Genomic DNA, 21,348 nt, shown 5'->3' with positions numbered 1-21,348 from the left:
ACATTTTAAATGCTTTGCAGGGTGAACGCGTATTCCCCCAGGCAAGGCCCTTCCTTTCGGACTATCGGCTGCTGCCCTGTGAGGGGGAGCTGCACCTGCCCGCCTCAGCACCCCGGCGGAGCCCCCCGGGATGGCTGTAACCCACCCCCAGCCAGGCCGCACGGGCTGCCCCGTCCCCATCCCGCCTTTCCCGCCGTCTCCGGGCGGCTCCACCCCGCCACCGCCTCCCGCTCCTCCTCCTCCTCCTCCCTCCCGCCGCAGCGCGGGCGGCTCCTTGCGCCATGGTGCGGCGCGGCCGGCGGCGGCGGCGGCGGCGGGGGGCGGCGGCAGCGGGCCCGGCGGCGGCGGTGGCCAGCCGCGGCAAGGTGAGGCGGCCCGCCCGGCTGCGCGGAGCGGGCGGGAGATAGGCCGGGCCGCGGGGGAAGGGCGCCAGCTCGGCTGTTTTCCGCCTTGCCGGGGTAGCGGCGGCCTTTGTCCGCTCCCCGCGGCGCCGGGCAGGGCGGGGGGGCGAAAAGCTGCCCGCCGCCGCCGACAGCGGTGGGCAGCTCTTCGCCCCCCCTACCTTCCCCTCCGTTATACGTGGTTCCCCCCCCCCCCCCCGTTACACACGGTCCCGGCGGCCCCACCGGGCTTCCTCCACGTGGCACGGCGGCTGCGGGCTTGCAAAGCGCCGGGGAAGGGGGTGGAAGCCGCCTCTGGGGAGGCCCCCGAGGCGCCGAGCATCGGTATGGGGAAACTCCGGGGGTGCTGGGTCCTGCAGTGTCTCTAATAAAGACTGATTGGGCCGCGCGCAGCTTGTTGGGGAGGAGCTTTGTTAATTAATTAGTCCCTGTGAGCCTGGGGATGTCACTTTTGAATTTTTTTTTTTTTTTAATTCTATCCTTTGTTTTTTTTTTTTTTTTGGTTGAAATGCCGCGATGCCACAAAGGCGTATTTGAGCCGCCTGAATACATGTGAGTATGGGTAAGGTTGGAGGCTTAGGGACAAACGCAGGCGTGCTTTGATCGGCGCACCCGACTGCGGTCTGGTCCAAGCCTGGCATTTGCTTGGGTGCATCAGTCAGCTGCTTGTGTGGTTCAGGTCTTGAGAGATGATGTGGTGAGTCTCCCAGGCTGTGGGAGGGAGGGAGGAGAATGTCAGCATCTCCGTCAGCTCTTGCTCATGGAAGGGTAGGGAGTTACATGGGTTTTTATGGAACCAGGAGGGTTGTAGAAACCCTGAGACATTTGGTAGGGCCTGTGTCCTCTCAGGAACTTTGTAAACCTTCCGCCTCTGGCCTCAGGTTCTCCACTGGCAGAGTGGAGATGAGGGTGCTGTAAATGGGTTGGGAGAAAACTGATTGACACGGTACAACAGAAGCAAATGGCACTTATATCTCACCTTGTGCTATAAGGAGGTGACTTACTGTCTGCTGGTCAGCTTTCTACGGCACAGCTAAAAGCGTGCAGTCACGTTTATTTTAAGGCTCAGCAAAGAGAAGGACATAGTCTATTCTCAGTACTCTCCTCTTTCTGGTGGGAGCTTGTTTTTGGCTGAGCAAGGCCTTCTTCTGGCTCTTGCTCCTCCTTGCGGCACGCTGGCGAGCAGTGGGTTCAGTCCTGGCTGAGCCAGAAGGACATGGTGGTGAAGGTTTCCTTGTCTCTGAAGTCACGGGTCAACTGCTGACTGGTGAATTAGCTTGTGAGTGAGTACATGCCCCCATTGAAAGCAATTGCCAAGGGAAGTCAGCAGCACAAAATTGTTCTGAATTGCAAGACCTGTGGTTGCATTTCCCATCCTGGGATCTAATTGAACAGGTCCTTGCACAGCAGTTTTGGTACATGGAGCTGACAGAGCTTTAGCACCCAAAAAGCCTGGATGCTAGCAGTCCAGACATGAAGAGTGGACACATTACATTCCTGTGGTGTTGTACAGAAGTGTTTTGCTTGGAACGCCGGGGCTCGGAAAGTAATTAGGCACCACCACAGATGAAAGGGATGCTCTTGAATTATGCAGAATTAATTCAGAAATAGCTGTTACTACTGTTTGGATCAGCAAGAGATTAGATATTACAAAAGAAGAGATAGTAGCAGTTGACAGAGCGTTTGGACTCCATTCATATGCTGGCATGCTGGTATTCACATTATTATCTGCATTTTTGAAGAGCAGGGGATAGTTTCCAGTTAGATGCTGCCTATGGAAGGTAACATTTTACATGAGTCACCATGTGATTATGATAGTTGGGCATTCTTTATTTTAGGATAAAGTAGCTTGATAGGTTTTAGTTTATTTAATTACCAATTTAAACAAAACAATGTAGAAACCATAGCCTACTGTTCTGAAAGTAGCTGAATTTACTAAAATTTCATGGTGTACTTGACTTTAGCAGTAGGTTGATTGGGGTGAAAATTGCCAAAACTTTTTGCAGGGGCAAGGGTAACCACCCTGAAAGCGCCAGGAGTGGTTGCTGTGTCAGATTTACAGGCTCAGGCATAATCCATCTTCACATTCGGTGGAATCAAAGTATCCCTGCAAAGATTGTAAAACTGTGATGACTGCTCATTTTATCACTTGTTCCTTCTTTTCTCTGAACACCCACTTGCCTTTCACCCTGCTGCCACTTGTGCCAGGAATGTACTTCACCGTCCAGAAGGTTTCAGGTTTTTGTGCTTTGATGCTGTTGAGAAATTGTGGAGATCATCTGGGATCTTCCTTGACTTCCTAGACTTCATTGTTGCCCTTGAGTCTCAGGCTGGTTGGATGGTGTTGACAGTCCTGTTGACTGTGTGTCTAGTAGTGTGATTCTTCTGCACCGTAATACGTGACTTTGCCTTTCTTTGCCTTCCACGTCTTTCACATGTTTTTGTGATGTTTAAAATTAAGCTTTCACACAATGCTGTTCGCCTTTATGATTCCAGTGGAAAGACCAGAATCTTGACTTCTGAATAGTTTTGGGTTTTTGGTTTGGCACCTATCAGCATTCTGTCTGGGGCCCTCTATTCTTGTAGCGCTGCCCATAATTGTCAGCCTTGGAGTGCTTCCCTGCTCGGCTGTGATTTCGGGGCTACGAGCCAAATCCAGTGCCTGTAACCCTTGGGTGGCGTGCCTCAGGCTTGCCTCCATACGGAGCCTGGGACAAGTCAAGAGGTTTTCCGGCATGTGTTGAAGGTGTGACTTTGCACAAGTTTGGTTTGTGTGAGTATCCATTTGAGATTAAACTGGGATTATTTCAGTTTGACTCGAGTTTGAATGTTACTAAAATTATCTGTTCTCTGCTTCAAATAGGAATGTCCACACATTGTGCAAACTTTAATGAGGGAAACACAGCCCAGCTGATTTTTTTTTTCATGGTAACAGCAAAAATAGAAAAACCGAGACCTTCTTTCTCACACAGTATGTTCTCCTGATACATCATTGTCAGAGAAGAATGCGCTAATGTGACAACTGGTGATGAAAATGATAGGTACAAATACCTCTTAAAAAAATTACATATGGTTGACAGTGGTGTAGAAATAATTCTGATGATTCCCACTGAAGCTGAGGGTGTGCGTGCAGGCAGGCATTTTCTCTTTGCAGCCTGCCAGGGTGCTGCCTTGCAGAAAGGCAAGTTGTGTCTGTTTTGGCTTTGGTATCAGGAAAGTTGCGTTCTCACTTTGAGACATGAGAATTCTTCCTGTTGATGTAGAAAGTAAAACAGCTCACCCCAGGCTTTTCTTTTTCTCCTGGCCTAATAAGGCTAAGTGGGGATGGCACTTGGAAAAATGTTGTTTTGACTGGTGGGGACCTTCGGTGCCTTACGTTGCCCATCACTTGTGCAGTGAGTGCAGGAGCATTGCCAAAACAGGTCTGACATCTCTCCCAGCCCTGTTTTCTGTCTCTTGTCACCCTTGGCCTTTGGTGACAGATCTGCCAGCCCCCACGGGCACACATGAGCTGCCTGCTCCCAGTTCTGTGGGAACGGTACCTCTCCTCCATGCAGTCCAACAAATGTGGGTGCACCTCTGCGTGTACTGGCGGTATTTTGTCAAATAGAGAAGGTGAAACTGAGAGATGTCTTGTTGAGAAAACATAGTTAAGGTTGGTTATTCTGGCAGTTGTAGGATTGTGTGCTGTTCGTAGCTGGGAATATTGTCTGCTACTTTTGAAAAGTACTTTGTGGGTGTTTAAACAAGTAAGTGTATTTCATGTGCAAAAATAACTAAGCTCAATAGAAATAAAATGTCCTACTAGAAATAAGACTTTGACTTTCTCAGCAGCTGTGAATTATTTCCAGCTTTCACTAGATTTTCGGTACTTAGCTTTTTGTACCTGGTATCTTTAAAAGACAGTATTTCTCACATCTCTGCAGCATTTCAGCAGACGATTGTGTCTGAGCCTGTGGTCTCTTCATGTTGAAATGCTTCCCCTGAGCAAGCTTGAAATGTTCATCGCCTCTCTGCCTTCCTGCCTTTTTTAGGGGTTTAGTGGCAAAAAGATCCTCTTTTGAAGTGCCTTCATCTTTCAAGTGTTTAGAATAGATTAATATTTTGACATTTGTGTTTAGGAAAATACATATTTTCTTTCTTGGTGTATGCTACTTTGTTGACAGAATTAAAATGCTAGGCTCTGATGCTGATTATAAATCAGTTTGTGAATGTACTTTATTTGAACACTAAAAATGGAAATGCCTGTGGCTTCCGGAACTACACAATAAATAACAGCAAATCAACCCATCACAGCTGAGGTGTTTGGTGCAAGCTCGCCTTTGATGTCTGTCTGCTGAGGGCAATGGACTTCTGCTGGGAATAAATTTGATTTGTGATTTCAGGTGTTGAAATACTGGATTTCAGGTGAGCAAGGTTGCTTGGGAGGGTGCTTTTTTCAAACTCCTGGAGTATGCCTGCCTTGTATGTGTCAGGTGTGGTCTGTTATTAATTTAAGTCCTTTTTTTCAGTGAAATGGGGACTTACCAATGTCTGAACGGTATTCTTCATAGGCTACAGGGAGCAAGTCACAAACTAAAAGTCTTTGAAGTTCTGCAGTAAGTTACTTAAATCAGTACCTTAGTATTGGGGAATGCATAAAGATCAAGAAAGGTCTTCTACTGGAAAAGAATTTTTTGTTGTTGTTCAGAATCAGTAATTACACCCCCATAATGGCTCCTCTGGTGCAGATGCAGAAGTAATAGGCGAAGAAGAAGAAATTAGTTAGGCATACAGTAATCACAGCAGTGGCTAACTCAGCTGTACAATAGCACAAGAACTAATGCAGTGGCTCCTGGAAGCAATTTCTTCATAGCAACGAGCCTCACAGCTCCTTGTATGTTTTTCCATTAAAATGCATAAAGCTTCATTTTTAACACTGCTCTGTACTGTGTGAATTCTGTCACAGCAGCAGAGGCGGATTCTGACTGTTTGTTTTAAGAGGTGGGGGTGAGGGAATATCCAAAGGGGTTCAAATGCGGACAGCACGACTTCTGCAGCAGTGCATTGGGTCGTGCCGTTATGTGCCTGCGAGGGTCAGTTTTTCAGAGGTGAATTCTGCTCTTGCTCAAGCAACAGTAAATCAGTTTTGCATCAGTCTACATCAGCTTTATAAAAGCAGAGCAAGAATAAAATTAAGCCCATGTATGTCCATTACTGTAGCTTATTTCAGAGAGTGGTGCTTTGGTCAAGGTGCTGCTTGCTCTTTTAGTGAAAATGGAATTTTGTCAGCAACATTATTTTTGGAGAATGAGCCTCCTTTGGGCCATTTGCCTTGATACAAATAACTAAAAGAAAAAAAATAATAAAATAATACTTAAAAATAATCATTATATGGGGCCCCGTATGAGCAACCTTGGTTGTCTGTGACAGCGGACAAGGGCAGGCTGTTCTCTGTTCTGGAGTTCATCTTGGGGATGTTCTCTTGAATGTTCAGGGCTGGAGACCTCCTTCGGATGAGGAACTGGCCCTTTTCACAAGGCAACTGTTGATCTCATGTTCCTGAGAGATAATGAGAGGAGTGGGAAATCCACGTGTGGCTTTAGCACACAGCAAACAGCAGAGAGGCTTGCTTCAAGGAGGAGTAGCGTGCGTGACATGTACGTGTGGTCCTGGGGATGTAGAAGATAAATGTCTGGGTGCTGGTGAGCAATGCAGATGCTTTTCTCCTTGAGCATTTCTGTGAACGGCAGCATGGTTTTGCAAGTGATACTGGGATGTGTAAAAGCGTGTTCTGAAGCTTGGCAAAATGCCTTCTGCCTTGGTTTTTAGGGCTGGATCTGTTCATCCTGTCCTTCCACGCACCAAATCCTAAAGCAGCCTAGGTGGGAGCTGTGTGAAGGCTTCTTTAATGGCCCGTTACATGGAGAGGCTTCTTCGAAGTGCCTGGTGAAGTACATGGCCAGGGGAAGTGGTTGGATGTGGTGGAACGAGTCTCCTTCCATGCTAGGACTGGACTTCTCAAACTCTGGAGTTGTGACTTTGGTCACCTCAGAAGGTGCTGCTGCCTGCCCTTGGCAGTGCTTCCTTCTGGCGGGCTACATTGTGGGCTTCTAGCAAACGAGAAATGTTCTCAGTTAAAATGTGTTTTCACTTTCATAGAAAGTGTTGAGGAAAAAGCTATGCAGCAGTACTGACGAAGGAGAATGAGTTGCATTGGTTTTATTTTTGGAGTTTGCTAAATGTCTGCTAAAATATGTAAAAGTACTGGTACCACTCTAATGGTAAGGTTTCTTTGTATTTGATTAGCATTGCATTATATTTAAAGGTGTGTTCCTCACCCCTGAACTGTCATTGCTCTGTAAGAGGAGGAGCAGTGATGGGTTTCACTACAAAGAAAGGGTGCCCTGATCACGTGCTTGCAAAATGAGGCACACACATATTTTTACGTCAGAGAAGTACTCTTCTGTGGAGTTAAACACCCTGCATATCATATCCCCTCCCTAGCCCCACATCTGGTGTCTGAATTGAGGGATTAAAACAGTCTGTACAGAATTTTCCTGGAGTTCAGCTAAATGAGGTACAGTTTATGCATAGCATATTTTGTGATATGTATTTGTACTTGCATAGGAGTATAAAAATAAGTTGTACTGTTGCCAGTTTGAGTTTTCCTATTAAGTTGGTGTGTCTGACTCTATCTTCTGTCTCATTTTGAATCAGAAACAGATACCCAAGGATGTGGCTGACATTTTTAATGCCCCCAGTGACAATGAAGATTTTCTGGGGTTCCAAGATGATGCTTCCAGACAGAGGTTGTTGTCAGAGGACAAATATGCTAGTTTTGATTCCCTGGAGTCAGGAAAAAAGGTAGGAATGGATTGCTGTGTCCTGGTTACAGTCTTTGGGTGCAGTCGTACTCTGAGCCTGTGTCAAGGCTGCGTGAGCCATAACTCACAGCAAAACTCATAATCTGCAGTCCTCATATTAAAAATAAATGTAAACAATCCTGCTATCCTTTTTAGGGTTTAATGATTCATGCTTTTAAACACTCTTTCATAATATAAAAGGGAGAATGGGTTTCATTAGAAGGTGAGTTTAAGTGCAGTAGGTAAGTATAGCAAACAGGAAAGAGAGAATTACCATCCTGGGCTGACGTGCTCTGGATACATAAGACAGTGGAAATGCATGGTAATAGATGGGCATTTGTGAGTACGAAGACTTCAGGGTATTTCTTCCAGAAATGTATCTTGGTGCTGTTTCTGCACTAAAAAAATGTTCTAGTGGTGGTGACCCACAGAAACCATCAGCTCCTCCTGCTGCGATTGTGCGATTTGCTGATTCTCTGCTCTCTTAATGGTGAAATAGCTTGGATCAGCATAATGATTTTTCATTCTCTGATTTGGTAGCTGGAAGTACCAGCTGAATTCACAGGAAAGGAAGAGAACGGGTGTGCTGTCCTGGCTGCCAGAAAATTCAGTTTTTAGTCTTTTAGAAGCTTCATAATTATATACTTGATAGATATGGGCTAATGTGCTAAAAGATACCACTGTCAGCTGTGCTCTCAAAAAGGTGCCTCCATTCTACCAATAACAAAATTTAGAATACCTTTTTAAATTTTTTTTCCTTTTCCCAGTCCATCAGGTCAGTACCTGGTTAAGAGGTGCTGAAGACAAGGAGGATGACTAGTGTTAGGAAGGGACACAGAATGAGGCTTGTACAAGTATGTACTATTTCTGAGCCTTTGTAGGCAAATGGCCTCTCTGCCTCGGTTTCCCAACTTGTGAGATGGATATTATGATAATGATCTTTGCTGCAAAGCATTTTAAAATCATCTGATGAAAAATGCTGTGGAAGAGCTAGGTAAAACATGCATTACTGGGAATCCCAGTGAGACTTGTCCCAAATTTACAGCTGGCACGGCAGCCTTCCTCACCATTCCTGTGTTTCTCTTGGGCTGAGAATTATTTTAACTCTCCATCAGTATTGAGTTTAACTCCTTTACCACTAAATGGTACAAAAAACCCACAATTTTTTTATCCTGAGTTCCATCCATTTATGATGCCAAACACCACTGTTGCTGAGAAAGACCATAGGTACTTGTTGTGCAGAAAACTAAAAGGTTTTGGCGTGAAGAGCAAAATGATGGGAAGTTTATAAAAATTCTGCAGTTATTGGGAGAGGAGGCAGGGCAGCTGCCCTGCCGGGAAGGTGAATGAGATGTTGGTGCATCATGTGTTCCCTTGGATGCTGATGCGTAAATACATTAAAAAGTAGTGACCTCTGCATGTCTGCTTTTGCTCAGGGCTTTCTGCAATTCTACTCCCATAATCTCTGCATTTTTGCTGAGTTTCAGCTGTTTCTCCTATAGGTATTTTAACTTGTGTAGACCATTCTTTCTAGGTGTAACAGCATAGCTGTAGGTGTGTTATTTTTAGTCACTTTAGCTAACAAACAGCTTATTTTTACCCCCCTAACCTTCATTGTGGAATTTCATGAAAACATAGAATGCATAAAAACTTGAGCTTCCCTCCAAGAAATGCAATTTAACTTGAAAGTAACTTCCCTATTGTGTTTGTTCCTTTCTCAAGCAGCTGCACTGCAGCTATCGACAAAAGAATAAAGTAATTTTGCTCAGAGAAAACTCATTCCAATTACCCATAATAATTTGTAGGAGATGTTTAAGTGTAAAGAAACAGCATATGCAGTAGCTCCCCCCTCCCCTTCCCCTGTAAGTTTTTGCACTCATCTATTGTATCTGTTTTTCACCAGATATTAACATAAAGAAGTGTGTAATTAAAGTCAGGGAAGGGAGGGAATTGAAAGGAAGAATAAAGATACTTAGCAAATGTATCGTATGAAAGGTCATTTTTGTATCTGGTGTGGGAGGAAGAAATGGCAGAGGAAAATTGGGGATACAAACTTGCATGTTGCTGATTTTCAAGAGGCAGGTGTGGTGTGAACATGGGTTATGTTCCTACCATGGACAAGTTTTTCAAGAGACTAACAGGGTCAAGTTGACAGATGGTCTTCTACTAATTCTGATTGGAAGTATGGAAATACATTTCTGATTTAGTAAAGGCATTGTGTTTAATTGGTATGTAACGTGCATATCGTGAAGAGTGTTTTAATGAGATCTTAGGTTATTTTTCATGGGCTGACTTTTTACTTCCTAGACTGTACGCAGAAATCTGGGATCTGACTACCCTAGAACACATTTGAACAGTAAACCACACTGTTACAACAGAGAGTTGAGCAGTTGGAAGGTGGAGGGATGTTAGTCAGGCTGTTCAAAGCTCTGTGGTTTTGTGTTGGTATCTGTCACTTCAGTCATGGTGTAATAGCATGAGAAGGAGCAGACTATCTCCAGGAGCCTTGAGTACTGCTGCAGCAAGCCCAGAAGAGAGTGTTTCTTCTACTGCTAAGTGAAAAAGGGAGGGCTTTTTGTTACTGTGGTTGTGGTTTGTATTTTCTTCCATTCAAGGCCTGTTTTTTTACATCCAGAAGAAAACATACAAAACAACATGATAATTTACACATAAGAACACTGATTTATTTTTATTGGGTAGTAGCGAAGAAGAGGAGGAAGAGGGGAAGAAGAAAGTTTCCCCCACAAGAAGCAGCTCCGTTAAAGCCCTGTGCTCAAAATGAGGAAAAAAAAATCTGCTAAGTTAAAATAACTCAGTGCTGAAACTTTGAATGTCTTCTACTTTTTTCTTTTGACAGGCTTTGCCTGCAAAGTGCAGTATATGCCATCTAGTTGGTACCTGCCTGAACCTCAGAACAGGTTTATTGTGACTGTGTGACTACTCTGTATCTGACTGTCTCTCACGGCTACTGGCTGGTATTTTTACAGGGGGTTCGATTTCAGTCCAGATACCTTACTGAAGAACTGCGGAGGATTTTCACTGAAGACACTGACTCTGAAACGGAAGCGTTTGAAGGCTTCGCTTCAAGCGAGGTGGATGTAAACAAGAAGGTAGTTCTGGTAAAGGCAGTCACCTACGCGAGAATGTATATGTTGGCTTCTTTTTTTCTGTCTCTTCTGTGTAAAACTCATGTTCTAGTAGGAGTATTTCTGATACACCGTGATGTTCTTTCTTCATGCTGAAGAAAAATATGTGTTATCTTAAAAGAGAGAAAAAGCTTTATTTACTGTAACATCACATATTAGAAATGAGAACTTCTTCCTCAGCTTGTAGACAGACTGTGCTGGACAATACTGTTCCTCTGAAGACAGCCATGTCTGTATCCAGACAATATTAATACATAGATTTTGTGTTGGTCTCTGCATAGGAAGAAGTCATGTACTGTGAACTTTTAAAAATTTTTTGATTATGGTGAATTTATGACAGTACCTTTGGGTGGTGAGACTGCTGCCTAGAATTAGTGATTTAAAAATTACCTTTCTTGAGTCATAGCCAATAATATTACATGGGATTCTTCCCACCTCTAGGCGATGGAGTCGGACCTGAGTGATGAAGAACATGAGAAATTATTAGCTAGTGAGGGAGAAGAGGAGGAAGAGGCAAAGAAGAAAGTTTCCCCCAAGAGAAGAAGCTTTGGCCTTCGTGTTGCCTTGCAGTTTCCCGCCAGAAAGTCGTCCGAGAAAAAAGTGCCTGAACAGGCTTTTTCTAACTTACCTCTAAAGGACAGTGAGTCCCTCACACCTCTTTCAAAAGAAATAAGCTGCAAGCAGTGGGACAAACTAGAGGGCTCTGCTTCAGAGTCTGAAGAAGACATTAAAGAAACACAGGAGGAAAGTTCCAGTGCTCTGCTTAAGAGAGCCATGAATATTAAAGAAAATAAAGCCATGGTAAGACTTTGGAGCAGTGGTTTGTTCTCTGACATTTATATCCAAGTACTTAGCTTCAGCGCACTTAAGCACTGGTGCTGTGCTGGGACTTTGGGAAAATGTCATGGTGGTTTGTGTTTGAATTTTTCTTCTGGGCAAAACCCTAGAGGATCATCAGCACTCAGACGTTTACCCCTAAAATAGCCTCAAGTAGGATTAGCATGCTCAGGTTTAAAACCAGAGCTGAACCAAACATTTTGTATGCGGTTGTGAACAAAGTTACGGATGCCCAAGTTGCAATGTCACATTCAGAACATTTCAGAAAACCAGCTGGTCCCTTCAGGTGGTTTGTGGCGTTATTTGCACAATAGAATTTCTACTTTTCATTTGTCTGACAGATCTGCTGCAGTTACTGATTGAAAAGCCAGCTAAAAACTGCAAAGGACGATAAATGTAATTTTTCATTTGAGTGGGATGTGGTGTTTACAGTTATGCTTTGCTATATAACGACTCAGAGGGTGCGTATGTGTGCATGTAGGTGTGGAAGAGAGAGTCACTGATCGTTCCCTAACGCTTTTTCCTCTATTGTCCAAAATGCTGCCAGCTCTCTTTAATTACCACGGTGCCATGCAAATCCAAGTTGATGTTGGGTCCTCAGTGGCTCCTTCACTTTTACGGTATTCCAGGAAAAGTTACAGCTTCCAAGCAGTCTAGGGGCTCCAGTACACCTCTTGGGTGTGTGGGCCTGCAGCTGCCGTGTAAAAACTTGCTTTAGTTTTGTACCTGTGTTTCTAATCTGTCTTGTATCCTCACTGCTGTTGTGTTGGTCTTGCTGCTCTTCCACCCTTCTCACCTTCCCCTCTTCCTTCTAGTTCAACCATTGTGAAATTGATTGGCCATCCTAGTTGTGGTAATGTAATGACATTAAATAGCTCTTAATAAATGCCACACTAACATACTGAGAAATGCTATATCCAGCTTTTAATCTCATGATTGGTACGGTGGTCTCAGAGACCTAGCAGCCTGGCTCATTCCCACTATTGCTGGCTTTTCAGAAGATAGCCTCATCCTGGCCTTCCAGAACATGTCAGTAGTTTTTTGGACCTGTCAGCCACTGCTTCTGTTGAAATGTACCTTCAGGACATCTCCTACATGGTGCAACAGATCATCCTGCTGAAGTGCTTCTGATACTGCATACACCATGGTTAGGGGAACTGCCAGGGGGCTTACTTGTTTTGTGACTTTGCAAGTGAGCATGTACCCATGTATGCATCTGTGTGTATCTGCACAAAGCAATGGGTGTGTAGCATTACTGGCTGTGGTTTGCATCATTTGTGAAATCACTAGCTGTCAAGTTTGAAAAAGGGATGTTCCTAGTCATTGCTAAGAAGAACCACTGAAAAATGACGAGCAAAGTTTCCCTGCTGCAGTGTCACTGCTTAAGGGCTGAGTTCCTTGGAAAAAAGCACGGGTGTCTCAGTAGTCATTCAGTAAAATAGCCCACAGAGAACATCTTACAGCCTTCTGATCAAGGGCATCTTGTCTTCCTTTTCTCCCTCCTGTCATAAGAACTGTGAATTTCTCATTATCAGTCATAGATATTGTAACCATGTTGAAATGCGCTTCTTCAAGTGTTGTTTTGACAAGATTGGATGTAATTCTAGCTAATTCTAATTCCCAGTAAGATGGGAGCTGTGAAGTTAGCACTGCCTGCAGAGTTTTGCTCATTCAGGGGTAAATGAACCCCTTTTATGAGCCCCACTTAAATAAAGTGCCTCCAGAAAGGTTTCATGAACTGAAATTTCATGTGTTTAGATATAATTCGGAGTGCATGTAAAAGTGGATGATAGGTGTTGCTTATTTACAAGTTTGCAGTGAATTTTCAATGTGGCATCACTGTCGATTTCAGCTTGCCCAGCTGCTGGCAGAGCTGAATTCCATACCCGACCTGTTCCCAGTGAAAACACCCACCTCGACTCCTTCGGTAAGTCTCTAGTACTGGCTAGAGGTGACAGTTGTTTTTTCTAGATTTAGGATTAATGTGTTTCCTGATGAAATGCTTTCACCAAGTTTGTTTGGGTTTTCTTTTGTTTTGGTCACTTTATTTGTGTAGCTTTGCTATTGGTCAGTATTTAAGTACCAGAGGTTATGTGAGGAAATGGAAAATTTATGAAGAAATATGGAGACCAAGGTGACTCTTTATCATTTGTGCCCCAGAAATACTGTTGAGATGCTAGACAAATGTCTGTGTATGTGGGAATAAGGAAGAGAAGTAGTTTTCCTTTGGGTTTAGATCCTGTTAATTTCCCTCTTGCAGGCTTTTTCTTTTAAAACCCACAAATGCTGATGAAATTGAACCACTCCAACATGAATCCGAATGATACTGTAGTTATTTCAACTGAGTTTTCTTGGCTAGAAGCACAGAAGTATTAACCCTCTAGGTTCTGTATAATGTTTTTCCACATATATTATAAACAGGAGAGATTTGAGGAAAAATGGAAGGGCCATGCCTTTGGGAAGCCCATGTAGAAATGCTGGTGTGGTGCTTGTCAGGTGAAAAAGTGAAGCCAAATTATACAGTCTTTGAAAGGCTGGAACCTTGCTAGCTCTAGTTAAATGCTACAGAAAATTAAAGTTATCCTTTGAATACATACATAAGCCTGATACATTTATTTAGTATCTTTACTTGGGGAAGGGGGAAGGCATCAGGATTATTCTATTTACCTCATCTGCTTAGTTTCTGACTTCCAGTCTGTTTCCTTGTAATGTGCCTTTCACCTCTTTTGAAGGAAGTAAACTAAAGTGTATGGTAGCAAGCAGACTTGCTTCCTACATCTTGTATATACTGTCCAATTTAGTAGCTGCCTTTATGGTAGGTGTCCGTGCATGAATTCAATCATGCAGTAATTGGCAGGTGTGACATTATGAAGAGGGTATCTTGTGCCTCCTAGAAATGTCCAGGTCTTAGGAATCTGGAAATAGGAGAAGCCCTTTCAATTAAAAAAAACAAAACAAAACAAAACAAAAACCCAAAATAACCTAGAATTTGAATTATTCCTTGAAGGTGTATTCAGGTTGTGGAAAATCTGAACATTTAGCTACTGAAGAATAGTGAGAGCTAGCTTCTACCTTGATATGCCATACATAAAATTTTGGTATAGTTCTGTGATGTTAATTGGAATAGAATCTGACTGTGAAGGTGTGGCATTTAAAAGGAGCAAAAAAGTACAGTGTGTAGGGAGAACACTTAAGAATGCTAGAAATTGGTGAGGTTTGGCTTAACAAATAAGGTATGTGAGAAGAACTGATTAATTCACGATAGTACTAGTGCATTACAGACATTTTCAGATCATTTCTGGTGTTTAACACTACAAGCATAACTGAAAGGACAGTTACTGGAATTTTTTCTTTCTAGAAACAGAAGAAAATCCCAAGGAGGACATTTTCTGAAGGCCAGATAGCACGTCGCATGAACCCAACCAGGAATGCTCGTCCACCAGAAAAATTTGCCTTGGAAAAATTTACTGTGTCGGCTGTCAAGTTTGCAGAACACTTCCATAGCTATAGACAACAAAACCTCTTGAAGAAGAGACTCAGTGTGGTATTTGCCAGACTTTGGTATCTCCACTAGTCAGGGATTAGGAAACATTTAAACTGTTGGCCAGCACTTAGAACAGACATCACATCCTACAGAAAGTTAGCGAGAACCTTTGGTTGGAATTAGCTACAGAAGAAGTTATTTTCAGGCCTTCCTGCCTCATCTTTCACCTGTTAAGTGGGTTCTACTTGTGACCTGTGTTATCCAAACATAACATGTCAGTTTACTTATGGTCTTATTATTTATTCATTATCTGAGAATTACTAGAGACCACAATGTAGAAGGCCTTTGAGTGGCAGGGCAGTGGGGCTGGTGGAGATGGCAAAGCAGATCTTCTCTATGTTCAGACTCAGAAAAAATTAGCAAAACCCTTCTCTGGAAATAGCAGAGTTATAGCTGATAGTGATGGATGCCCTCGACCCCCCCTTCACACTCCAATGTGAATGAAGGAATCTGCACCAACAAACTGCTGTTGCGTTGGCTAGCCATTCAAAAGTTGCAGGTTTTATTCTTCCCCATTTTTTAAAAATCTGGGTTTTTTTCTCCCTTAGCTTATGGTGGTCATTTGTCTTGGTTATATTTACTGTATAGCCTTTATGAGGAAGGCTCTTTAAGTCTGCATCTGCACAGGCTGGATCCCGGTTCTGCTTGTAGGAATGAGTGCTGGGCATAGTTGAAGCATTATAGAGAGAACTCGGCTATTAAAAAAAGTGGAGTAGCACTGAATGAGAACCTGGGCTGGTAAATGACTATTTTGGAGAGAACAGAGCTGGTCTAGGGTGAAGGACAAATGAGGTGTTATGAGTCAGGTAGGGGGAAGGCTGTAGATCAAATGAGACTTGGTACCTGAATAGGGGTCAAAGAGAATGATAATTGGAAGGAAAAAAAGAGCACTTAATAGTGAGTGGAGGACTCTCTTCCACATAACAAACAGGATAAGAGGAAAGGGCTGGTTATGGCAGGAGTAAGCTAAAACTTCAGTAAAGGTTTTTTGCAGAACATTAGAGATTGTCACAGGAGAAAGCAATCAGAGATTATGCTAGGAGATTGAAGGAAAAAAGCATGGGAAGGCAGATGATGGTCATAGTTCCTTATTTTGAGAAGGAGGGAATGGAGTGTACAGTGGAAGTGTGCAGGGAATGCATGTTAGGGATTTGTGGAAATAGAAGTAGCAATGATGGGAAGGAAGAACATATAAACAGAACAAATAATAAATGGAGTAGAGAAAAGATGAGGGAGGAGAGGGAGAGAAAGAGGTGGTGATGATTTGAGAACTCTATTCCCTGTTCTTCCAGTGGTCCACGAACCTGTAGTCCACCCCCTCTAGACTGCATACACATTATAAATGAAAGAATTTGTCACCAAGTTTGGTGACAGAGTCTTCATGACACCAGACAAAAGGTGTTGAGATGAGTTTGTTTAGCAGGGGGATTGTGGAGTGCGCAAAAGGAGGAGATCATCAAAGTACTCATCTCACCGTCCAGTAGAGGATATCACTGAGGAGGACTTGGACAACATTGCAATCACTGTTAAAGACAAGATCTATGACAAAGTTCTAGTAAGTGGCTGCTGTATTCTTTAGTGTGTCGATGAACTTGAAATTGAAAGTCTCTTAGTAGTTCAGTGGTGTTTGCTAAAAGGTATGCTTTCCTGAGGTGCTGGAGAGTGCAGCTCGGCATTATTATATTACATGAGCAAAACTTTGAAAGCTTTGCCAGGCTTCTGTGGGCTTGCCTGTGCTGGTTGATATGCCCCACCAACTTTTTGCTTCTGCAAAGAAGTGCTTTCTTGCCATAGAGCTATTAAGTGGAATTTGCTATAGCTATGACTCACCACTGATGAGAGTTGACATCCCTTTTATCTCTCATTCTTACAATATAAATGTTGTGGCGGTGGTGATTGTACCATTAAATAATAGTGATCCCTGCTGCTCCCTCTGGAAATGACATTTCTGTATGGGTTGGGTAGTTTCCAAAGCTCTTGATGGAACTCCTCCTTCCTTTCCTTCACTGGATTTGGCTACTATTGTCATAAAGATCTAGATGATCAGCTTACTATATATTTCATGCTTCATTGTATTTGCAGACATGAGTCACATGGTAATTTTCTGAATAGTTTTAGCTTTTTCCTAGATAAGAGGAAAGGATCAGAACTGCAACACGAGGTTCGTGTAGTTTGAGACTCCCAGTGCAACTGAAGCTGGGCAGTGTCTCTGTAAAATTCCTAGCATTTCTCCAGATAATTATATGATTTATCATAACATCAGGTAGTTCTTACTAAGTTTCTCATTGCTGAATTTGACTTTGGTTTGAAGTTTGTGCTTTGCTATCAGCAGATATATTGCATCAAGCATTTAAGATGTCCTTCACACATATGTGTTTCTCCTCCTTTCCAACTTCAGGGTAGTACTTGCCACCAGTGTCGACAAAAGACAATTGATACAAAGACAATCTGTCGCAACCAGGGCTGTGGAGGAGTAAGGGGGCAGTTTTGTGGACCATGTCTTCGAAATCGATATGGGGAAGATGTGAAATCAGCACTGCTTGATCCAGTAAGTATCATTTCTTGGGCTTGGAAAGAAAGTGTAACGTATACAGTTTTGTTAGTAAGCTGTGATGAGTATACACTCAACATGGTGTTCAAAGCTTTTTGCCATGAGAAGATCTGTAGTACTCTTAGGACGGACACTGATCTTGTTAGAACTCAAGTGGAAGGTGCTGGACCTGGGTTACAATCCACCATCTTTGGACTTTGAAGATCCACTTGCTTACCAGATAGTGGAGGGAAAGCGTGAGAGCTTTTAAGGAAAGGAATCTGTTCCCTTTCTGAAAAATTCCAAAATGTACCCTTTTTTTAATGCTCTCAGTAATGTGGCGTGCAAAGAAGGTTCCTTGCTTTAGATTCTAACTTTTAAATATGAGGAAAAAAAAGAGAAGGATACATAAAAGTCTTGGGGTTGGTTCCCTTTTCTCTGTTGTCCCCTGAGGCACTGAGCAAGGAGAGAGCACAGGCTGCTGCCAGAGAATAAGGCACTGGGTACTCAAAGACCTCTCAGCAGAATTGCTCTCTCTGTGCTCAGCTTGTTCTGGGACTTCCTGTCCCCCACCGCTGCTTTAGAGACAGGCTTCGGGGCTGGTCTGAAGGACAGTGAAGCACTAATGGCTCTGATGTGCTGACCCAGCGTGGCAATGACTGCTATTCTGTAACACGGGCTGTTAGCACCTACATGTCTATGTTGAGTTGCTGAGCAGCTGGGAGATGCCTGAATTCATGTACATGCTGGGTAATTGAGTCCCAGGAATCGTGCTACACCAGCAGGCAGAGCCAAAGGAACTTGTCACAGTGGGTACCCATCTTCTTCTAGGGACTTCACTACAGTCAACCTAGCATAGGATGAGTTACCAATAGGCATTACAGATGCCTTTAGTCTATTTGAAAATTAATATTGAGCACATCAGAGAACCTGAGTCTTCAGAGTAAGAAGTATTCAAGCAAACAGGGTAGTACTTAATCATTTCTTTAATCCTGCAGAATTTGGAAAGGGTTAACAAGGTTGGCTGGCTGATAGAGGCTTTTAAAACCTTGCCCTGAACAATCACACGGTAGGGAAGCCATACTTCTGTCTGTCTGAACAACAGGAAGGTGAATATAACCTTGCTCATGGCTTGCCTTTACCCTGCTCCCACATTCACCCCCTTGCAGGCCTGGATCTGTCCTCCTTGTCGTGGGGTGTGCAACTGCAGCTACTGCCGCCGGCGGGACGGGCGCTGTGCCACAGGCATGCTCATCCACTTGGCCAAGTTCTACGGCTACAACAACGTTAAGGAGTACCTGGAAAGGTGAGGGCCATGCCCTGTGGTCATTCCTTTTTAAAGTATTGTGGCCCTTTAAATAATACTTGACTTCTGTGGCCTAGGGCAGATCCTGGACCTATGCAAAAGAAGTCTCTTGGACTTCAGATTTCTCTTAGGCTGAAATCAGCTTCGTTAGTGACTCATACTGTCTGTTTGCTTAAGAAATTGAAATGCTTTTGCGCCTATTTTGAAGTCTGTATTATTGCTTGAAACGTTCAGAAGTGCTGTTTTGGGAGTTGTCATCTTCAGCAATTGTCTGTTTCTGGGGAACCTGAGTTTCCTAAAAAGCACTAACACGGTTTTCTCACATGTCTTCTAGTTTACAAAAACAACTGGCGGATGATAATTGAGAACACTCAACTCAAGCTGTGTCTGCAACTGGTCAATATGCTGACAAATTTTAACTTCAGAAGGTTATTACTATGTTTTATATAAGATAGAATTGTAGAGTATAGTATATGCGTTTCTGTGTTACAAACTTTTTGATTGATGTGGTCTTATGCAAAAGATCTCTCAGGAAAATGTTTTGGTAGAGAAATCTACATGAACAGACCTATACATTAAGTGAAATGGCACTCTTGAACCTTGAGTGGTTAATTTTTAATAGAGCTACACAACCACGTGATGGAGAACTTGATCAATTTGAGCAATATTTTTATTTATGTAATTGTGCGAGTTTGCAGAAAGGGTGTTTAACAACACCCTGTAAAGCATACCCTGTCTTTAAAGAAACAAAAATCCCCTTGTGTTTCAACTTGAACATAAAGATTCAGTTTTCCAAGATTCAGTTTTCCAACCCTTGCTTTCTGAACCTATTCCTCCACCTGTGGTTTATGGAACTTGTCCCTGCAAAGAAGGGAAGGATACTTTTATCTGAATGCCATTATATTCCAGCCAAAGCCGATGCAACCTACCTGTGGGAGGATGATTTTTTTTTTTATTCCAAAGTGCAATTAATGACTGAAACATGAAAGTGAAAGAGTGTTTTGTAAAAAAAATAAAATAAAATTTAAAAAATTTTAAACATCATCCCAGTAAAGAAAAAGAATTGCTCACTGCAGTTTTTGTGTGATGCACCTGCTGCCTGAACCAACCACCTTACAGCAGCCATAGCTGGTTTAAATCACAAAGTTCAAGATTATTTTTTTTACATATAGTTCATACTTAGATGTTTTTTCATATGTACAACCAAGCTTTCAAAAAACTTTGTTTAAATGCACCATGTTTGTATTGCAGTATGATTATATTAAAATTCTTATAAGATACACGTTTCATTTTATGTAGAGAGAATAAAGAATAATCAAGAGGAGTATTTTCTGAGTCAAACTCCACCCAGATGCTGATATTTTCCATTTACTTGCCTGTAGCTGGTGTAATGAAGGAATGCTTGCAGATCAGTAATCATGTGGGGAAGCACATGAACACAACACTGATGTATGAGGAAATAACAACACAGAGGACATAAATTTTACACTAAGGACTGTGTTTCTGTGAGGCAAATCTTCTGCTCCAGCTGACTGTGAGAAATTTTTATCTCCCTTTGCTTTAACTACAAGGCAGATTGAGAAAGCAGCGCATACTATTGCAAGCTTAGTACTAAACCACCAAGAATAAAGCTACTCCTGCCGGAACCCATTTAACTGGTTTCTCCTTGCTTTTCAAAGTCCAAACGTAAGTTTGCCCTCTGATTTTGGTTTTATAAACTGGACATTCAAAAACATTCTTAGTTTCCCTTAAATCCACTGAAATAGCCCTTAGAAAAGTGGCTGGCATTGCTGGAGTCAGTTCCTTGAGCCGGGCTTCAGCTGTGGTTCCCAGCTGGAAGTCCCACCAGGTGCTTGCAATAAACATAGGCACATGGTTTACCTGGTGTTCTGTAGTGCAAGACCCGAATAATTTGGGTTTAAATAGTTCCTTATTGCTAAATACTTAAAGCTACATTTGAACATAGAGATTTAGACTGTTGTTGGCTTGGTTTGCATCATCTCTTTGTATGAATGTGGAGGTATGTACCATCTGCCTGGACTAGACTTCTGGTTTCATCAGCATGGCCTTTTATTGAAAGCAGGGACTGGAAACTACTTTACTTACAGTTGGGACTTTGAGTATGCCTGTGACTGAACATGCCTGTCAAAGTCAAGTGCTCAGATTTCCTCCTAATTCTTCACTAGTTTATTATGGTCAAGTATTCCAAAAGGTGGAGAACTGCACTGGAGTATTTAGCATACGTTTGTATAGTGAGATATCAAACAGGTACTTCAGCATAGTTACGACAGATGAGTTCTGTGCTGCCGAAGGGCCACGCACTTTCTGAAAGATGCTGGCTTTGTTAAGTTTGTGGTGTGGTCTTCTAACATAAACTAGCATATAAAATGTTTCACATGCTGGTTGTGGATTTTAGGAGTGTTTATGTAGAAACAGGAAAGTTTATATTTGCAAATACCAACACAAACACAGAGACCACAGCTCACAAGGTGCCTTGATACCTTCCTCATACCCAGAGAAGGAATGAACAATATTGCCCTTTGAGTGACAGTATTTAAAAAAAAATCCTCTGAAAAATTCAGGCTACCATTTCAAAAAGCAACAATCAAATGACATGCTCATCATTGCTCCAGTCCCCAGCCCTGACTTTCCCCTTGGGGCTTACCAAGGGGAAAGTAGCAACTCCCTTCCAAAAGAGTTGCTTTCTTACAGATCTGGTGAAGAGTACAAGTAATGATG

The 21,348-nt window shown here is 42.8% G+C and overlaps 1 protein-coding gene across 4 annotated transcripts; it reads left to right on the top strand.

Moving 5' to 3' along the window:
- Positions 1-268: 268 nt before the first annotated feature.
- Positions 269-19,936, top strand: CDCA7L (cell division cycle associated 7 like). 4 transcript variants are annotated; one of them, XM_074837188.1, is made up of 10 exons: positions 269-365; positions 7,101-7,247; positions 10,234-10,356; positions 10,834-11,193; positions 13,082-13,156; positions 14,588-14,773; positions 16,194-16,328; positions 17,172-17,321; positions 18,473-18,609; positions 18,944-19,936. In XM_074837188.1, the coding sequence occupies exons 1-10, from the start codon at positions 282-284 to the stop codon at positions 18,972-18,974; spliced, it is 1,428 nt and encodes a 475-aa protein (XP_074693289.1). In that variant the 5' UTR covers positions 269-281; the 3' UTR covers positions 18,975-19,936. The 4 variants fall into 4 exon arrangements, with proteins under 4 accessions (XP_074693289.1, XP_074693279.1, XP_074693270.1 ...); XM_074837178.1 differs by having other exon boundaries at positions 10,234-10,365; positions 14,594-14,773; XM_074837169.1 differs by having other exon boundaries at positions 10,234-10,365; positions 16,197-16,328.
- Positions 19,937-21,348: the final 1,412 nt, after the last annotated feature.

This window comes from Strix aluco, chromosome 1 (assembly GCF_031877795.1).
Source record: "Strix aluco isolate bStrAlu1 chromosome 1, bStrAlu1.hap1, whole genome shotgun sequence".
Taxonomy (NCBI): Eukaryota; Metazoa; Chordata; class Aves; order Strigiformes; family Strigidae; genus Strix; species Strix aluco.
This window is presented reverse-complemented; position numbering and strand designations above follow the sequence as displayed.